Source organism: Diadema antillarum, unplaced genomic scaffold (assembly GCF_040938485.1).
Source record: "Diadema antillarum isolate AM-2024a unplaced genomic scaffold, OU_Dant_1.0 seq00001671_RagTag, whole genome shotgun sequence".
In the NCBI taxonomy this organism is placed as follows: Eukaryota; Metazoa; Echinodermata; class Echinoidea; order Diadematoida; family Diadematidae; genus Diadema; species Diadema antillarum.
In genome coordinates, this window is record NW_027272368.1 from 378,843 (window position 1) to 386,200 (window position 7,358).

A 7,358-nucleotide genomic window follows, 5' to 3' on the forward strand; every position below is an offset into this window, starting at 1 on the left:
ATGAAGAGTGTGACCTTGCCTTTCAGTATTTGAGAGCTATGCTCCGTTTTTAAGATCTTCAAGATCTAGGATTTATTTATTTTTTTTTTACGGCGTTCTTCTTCTACTGATTCGTTAACTATATATATGTATATACCATCACAGAATCAATGATAATATTATGTGAATATATTATATATATATATATATATATATATATATATATATATATTATGTATGTATGTATTCACATAATACACCCTACTTATATAAGTGGTTTGATGAATGATTACTAAATTTATAAGTGCATTCGTCCTTGTGTAGCATCACAATATCTTTCACAAGAGAGATCTATATTGACCGCCATCCAAAAAAAAAAGCTATATGCAGATGAGACAAGAATAATTATGACAATATTTGCAATCCATAATGGGTTTTCTGTCATATTTTAGTTACTCAGACGTGTAAATCTTAATTCTAACCGAGTGTGATGCTCACTATTCAATTAGCAAAGTTTAATTTCAAGGCTGGTCAGATTGCATTCATTAGTCGCCAGGTTAAGACCTGTTATTTCTATTCTTAACACAAGCACTCATTATACAGTTACTTAGATTATTTTCAGCTAGCAGCATGTGTGCTCTTTAACAGTATAACGTCTCCATCATGTAGCTTGTATTCCTCAGGAAGTGCTTAAGATTATGATGGAACAAAGATAATTGCATTCTCTCATCGCTGTAGAGTAAAGAAAAACAAAACAAAAACAAAGAGTATTTACCCCAAACCAGATGGAAACCTTTTCTCCAAAGCAGAGCGGCATTTCTTTAGAGACCTAATTGGATCCTGGTAGATTAATGCGTAGGCAAACATGAGATGCTCCAGTAGTCTTGCAAATTTAGGTGATATTTAGTTGGCATGGAAACAAATGAGTTAGCGGAAAATGATAAATTTGTCTACCATGTGAAAGCAAATGAAGGCAAACTTCATTAGGGTGAGAGGGTATTTTCCACTTTGATGGAATACATCACACGAGACTCAATCCCCCTTCATATCTCCACTCTGAAATGCCAAAATGCAAAATGCTGCTATAATGCATACAGAAAATAAGGATAGCTAAAAGATGAATAAAGCAAAACATATGTTCTCGTAGATTAGTTATGCTGCTCAGAGATATGTTCTAAATAGTGGCACATAAATACTGTTTGAAAATGAACTGATGAAATTAGGTAATTATTGGCGGTACTTGTTTATAACGATTCTCGTTACAAAGATTCTATGCGATTGTGTCACCTGTGTGTCACAAATACAAATGCAACTCGTGCAAATATTCATTAACTCTGCTTTTATTATCATAACAAATCGACATAGAATTGTCGCTTGGATCCGAGGCAACTATTGAGAGTATGAAAAGCAGTTCCTCGTTTTATTACCTCATATCTCAACTATATCGTCTACACGTTTGTAAGCTGCGTTATATTCTATTTTACTTACTTTCAATTTACTTCTTTGTTTTTATTTCTTTTATATGATTTTCTTTCACATGCAGCGGTCACGGACATTGTCATAACTATTGACAAAAGTTTAGCATCAGATGGGAAAAATGATCAACAGAAAATAGGGTCTAGTCAAAAATTTCATGGAATACCATTTGCTTCTTTTAGACAAGTTCATTTGTAAAAAGTGAAACAACAAGATCCACATTCAAAAAACGATCATTATGTTTATAATTTGCCTAGGAAAAACAAAGGCATAGTATAAAGATATAGGTAATGACATTCTAGTCACCAACACCAACTCCAAAGCACACACAAGACCCCAAGTGGAAATGGAGGAAGGACCGTAGGGAAAGGCAAACAACGTCAAGCCAAAATGTCGAATGTCAGCTAGAGGAGGCAACATGAGACCAAATTTGAGTGGTCTCTCTCCTGACTTCTCTTCGTCAAGCAAACATAGTCTACGTTTGTGTTGAGGGCGATACTTCGGGTCATTACTTCGAACTTTGAGCATATCTCTCTCCTGTTCCAGGCAGTCGCCCTTACCACTTCATTCCCCGCTCGATGAGCGGCGGAGACACCTCATGCAAAGTCGGGGATTCTACGACGTGCCTTGAACAAGGATGCCCACAGTTCAGATACGAAGATTTATGCCTTGCAACATCTCCCCCCCCCCCCATATTTCTCTCTCTCTCTCTCCCTCTCTCTCTCTCTCTCTCTTATTCTATACACAGCACTTCAGAATGCAGTTATTATCATGAAAGGTCAGAAGTTAATAAGCATCTCCATATTGCAACAATCGTGACTTATAAAGATCACATGATATCTGCATCGAAATCGAAATGCATTTCTCTTCCTTTATGAAGAAAGTAATTACATTGTATATTTCATTTTTTTTCCTTCGGTTACTCAGAGTAGAAGTGATATTAATCAGCCTGTATATACCAAGCCATGCTTGATGTTGAATCCCTGGTGTGTAATTTGCTACATAACATAACTGTAATGATAGATGAAGAAACCTTTATATTAGAACAACATAAATGAGTTAAGGTTGATAGATGTATGAGCTACCCTAATATTGACAATATAATAGAAATAGTACAGCATTCTTAATATACATTTACATCTATTTGTGATTTATATATATTGTCATCATCAACCGCAGAACGTATATAAAGTAAGAAAGTATATAACTGATTTCTTTTCCTATGTGATATCGAACAGTCTTGTTGAAGGGTGAGATAAGTAGGTTGGATTCCTTACAAACCTCTTCCCGGCCTATAATACTTAAACAACACTCTGGAATAAAAATTGAGTGTCGGCATGGGATATGGTCGAGATCTCTCTAAGCCGTGTTGGAGCATAGGTACATCGCATCATCGCTGCACTGTGCACTGTTTAGCATACATGTATGCATTAAGTGGTCTCGGAAGTCCTCTTCTGGAAAGAAACATGGTAAACATTGGGTGAGGGAAAAAGACGACTTATGCTGAGAAGTAGAAGGTATCGAAACATTCCTACATGACTTTAATAGAGTGACTGCGGCATCGTCTTAATGAGACAAGATCTCCGCAACAGATGTACCATGCACTGCCATGATTGGTAAGTAGAATGCTAGTCATTCTCTATCTCACTGAAGGATAAAGAAAAGTGTTGTCTGATCATGAAGACCAAGTATAACAAATCGGAGGACGAAAAAAAAAGAAGGAAATCTGGCCTCATAGCGTCTCCCTGAAACAAACGTTCCTATTTAGGAATGCTGTCATGATCCGGGCCACATGTGACATAGACCACGTGATACATTAAAGCCACCTGATTGGAGAGGAGTCCGTCCGAGTGGTGAGCTTTTCTGCAATAATGAGAAGGCGGCTCGGTTCGTATGCACGATCACGGTCCTATACCATCGAGACATTGGAGAGCTCGACCTGAATAATATTTGATCTTAGCCGATACTCGGAAGAGAGTGAGAGAAGCTTGAAGCAGTGAATCTGTTTCCATTAGAGTGTCTGTTTATTTTCCATCGGAAGCTAGAGTGCCGACATGGGAGTGCTATCACGTAAGACATTGCGTATCACAGCTGGCAAAGTTTCACCTGGTTACCTAGTGTGTGATGGATGAATGCTACAGCATTTGAGGAATATGCGATGCATTTTGAAGTTGTATGCAGCCCGGCTGAAACATAATGCTAACATGCATGACGCACTCTCAGACATCTGTTTAATGTTTGAATGCATGTTTCAATCGTGTAGAAGGTCGTCATATCTGATAATGAATCACACACACACACACAAACACACACAAACACACACAAACACACACACACACACACACACACACATAGCAGACAGAGAGACAAAGAGAGAGACAGAGAGAGAGAGAGAGAGAGACATACACAATGACGTTTCCCATCTTCCGTAATGATTATCGCTTATCGCATAGAATAGATTAAACGTTGAAGTCCAAATACGTCGCCATTGCTTTGTTTGTTTGTTTGCTTGTTGTTGTTGTTGGGGGGGGGGTTACCCACTATATCTTTGCCTCGTTACGTAAGCCTTACTTATTTTCTAGAGTTGTGAGGAGCTGTGAGGAGCTGTGAGCTGTGGGGAAGTGTTAAAATATACTCTATGAATTGCTATTTTGTGACATCTGAACGGATATACCCAGATGACAGAGTCTCTTTAATGGCGTAGAACACCTTTGGAGGTATGTCACACCAGGAAATTTCGTGATTGATGAATTTTGAGTGTATTTCTGAAACACTACTTCGCCTCAACACTTCACAGAGTTTGAGTCATAGTCCTAAAGGTACATTTTGGTGTTGGTAGATTGACAACTACAGACTGTGCATACCACCAAGATTTGAGACCCATAGGCCTGTATTGTGCTTGTGCAACCTTTTGTACCAGGGACCAATTGTTCAACTCCATCGCTACCCCTGTCAAGTGTAATCCTCTTACCTGTCAGCTTTGTGGAGTGATCGCTCAACAGCAGATTCCCCTAATAAGTTCTTTTCATCAGTATCTGTTGGCTTGAACCATGCCCCCTAAAGGAAAGAAAAACATAGCTTCCAACTCAACAGATCCAGTGGATTTAGGTGAACAGATGTGTGAAGAAGTGAGAGACTTTTTCAGCAGCCAGCAATTCAGGGACTTGCTCAAGTCTGCTCTTGTCGATGCTGTGACAAAGGAGTTGCAAACTCTCCGCGACCAACTCGAACAGACAGAGAGTAGAGTCATGGACCTTGAAAATGAGATCAAGACAAAAGCCACCATCATATCTTCGATGCAGAAAGAACAGGAACGCAACAAAGACGAAATCACCAGTCTGCAGCGCACCTTGAACGATGCAGAGCAATACTCGCGCAGGAACTGCTTGCGGCTGTACGGCATTCCCGAGTCGGATCATGAAGACACCGATGAAGTGATGCTCGACCTAGCCAGCAAAGAGCTGAATGTGAAGTTGAAGCCTGAGGACATCGACAGGTCCCATCGCATTGGTGCTCCACGTCCTGTCAAGAGAGGAGAGAAGACAAAGCCCCCTAGACCAATCATTGTCAAGTTTGCTACCTACCGTGTTCGCCATCTTGTCATCAGGAACAGGAAGCGACTGAAAGGGAAGCATATTGGCATCGAGGAGGACCTGACAGCAACAAACAGGAATCTGCTACAAAAAGCAAATGAGTTAGTCAAAACAAACAGCAATGTGATCGCAGCTTGGACGACGGACGGAAGGATCCTGGTGCTGCTCAAAGCGACAAATGGGGGCACTGTGAAAAAGAGGATACATTCAGTTACTGACTTGCAAAAACTGTAAATCCATAACCCCATCACAAATATTGCAATGTGATTCAGAAACACTCATTATATTTCATATTTGATCATTACCTGGTGTACAACTTACCTTTTCATATTGAACTAAAGGCTTTTTGTTTTGTTTATGTATACATATCCTGGTTTAAATATCAAATGTCGATTTCTTGTGTTTGTGTTTTGTGTAACAGGCAAAATTCTAACATAAATTGTAATAATTGTTTTCTTTGTAACAGAAACATTCAACAATATGACTCACATATATCTGATTTTGATAATGAAGTTGCACTTCATAATGCTTATTACACTCCCAGCGAATTTTGTGATTATGTTAAATCAACTGAGAATTCAAATATGTTATCTTTGTTTCATTTCAATTGTCGTAGTTTAAAACGCAATTTTGATAATTTTTGTCACTGTGTAGAAATGTTAGATATGCCTATGTCAATCATAGGAGTAACTGAAACATGGTTGAGAGATGGTGAGGAAGAGCTTATTTCTCTCCCACAGTATACTTTTGTTGGTAATGCTAGACAGGGAAAAAGAGGAGGAGGAACTGGAATTTTTATTCAAAACAATATTAAATTCAAAAGAAGAACAGATTTAGATATATGCAATGATGTCGTTGAAAGTATTTTTATTGAGGTATATAATAAGATAAAAAATTATATTGTTGGAGTGATATACAAACCTCCTCAGCAGACAGTTGAAAATTTTGTAGAAAATATCCAAGCTTCTTTAAATACCATATCAAATGAGAGGAAAGAAAATATCATAATGGGAGATTTCAATGTGGATTTAATGAAAATAAATGTTTGTCAGTCTGTGAATGATTTTATAGATAATTTTACTTCGTATTCATATTTACCTCAAATATTCAAACCAACTAGAATAACTTCTCATTCAGCTACTATACTCTCTAAAAAAAATCGAGTGAAAATTTTCACTCTAAAAAGAGTGAATACAAAAAAGAGTGAATTTCGAGTGAAATTGGAGTGAATTTTGAGTGAAAATGCTCATTTTCACTCATTTTGGAGTGACGTCAGGGATCACTCCAAAATCTTCGAGTGATCCCTGACGTCACTCCAAAATGAGTGAAAATGAGCATTTTCACTCAAAATTCACTCCAATTTCACTCGAAATTCACTCTTTTTTGTATTCACTCTTTTTAGAGTGAAAAATTTCACTCGATATTTTTTAGAGAGTATTGGATAACATATTTTATAATTATTCTGAAAAAATAGAAAAGAGTGGAATAATTCTAACTGATGTCAGTGATCATTTTACACCATTTATTTTGATTAATTCTAAGGCATTTATGAATGATTTTGATGCTGAATATAAAAAAAGAGAAATAGATGATGAAAGAATGTATACATTTTGTTCAAAATTACACGCAGTTGATTGGACATTTTTATATGATATACATGATGTAAATGAGAAATATAGCCGGTTTATAGACATTTATTCTGAATTGTATAATGAATGTTTTCCTGAAATAGAGGTTAGACAACGAAAACATATGCAAAGAAAGCCATGGTTAACTGCAGAAATAAAAAAATTGTGTAAACGAAAATATGTTTTGTTTAAGAAATATTTAAGAAACCCAATAGATAGTAGAAGGAAAGTGTATAAACAATATAGAAATAAAGTTAATAATATGATAAGAACTGCAAAACGAAATTATTATGATCTTAAATTCAAGCACGCCATGAATGATGCAAAAACCACTTGGAGAGTTATAAATGAGATATTGAGTAAGAAAAAAGAGAAAGCGTCGATAAATGAAATTGAGTTTGATGGTAAGGTAATCACAAATAAAAAAGATATATGCAATGTGTTTAATGATTTTTTTAGTAAAATTGGAAAAGAAATTCATGATAATGCACAGTTAAGCATATCTGAAAATGATTCTTTTAAAAAATATATGTGTGGAAAGGTCACTGATTCTTTGTTTTTTAGTCCTATAACAGTTTCAGATGTTTTAAATGTAGTTTTTAAATTAGATGTAAATAAAGCAGCAGGGTATGATGGATTTAACACAAAAGTAGTAAAAACTTCTATTGATGCAATTGTGTCA

General features: G+C 36.5%; 1 protein-coding gene across 1 annotated transcript; it reads left to right on the top strand.

Moving 5' to 3' along the window:
- The first annotated feature begins 4,505 nt into the window (after window positions 1–4,505).
- LOC139711567 (uncharacterized) lies at window positions 4,506–5,282 on the top strand. Its single transcript, XM_071623445.1, has one exon. It carries the CDS (start codon window positions 4,506–4,508, stop codon window positions 5,280–5,282), a length of 777 nt encoding a protein of 258 aa, XP_071479546.1.
- Window positions 5,283–7,358: the final 2,076 nt, after the last annotated feature.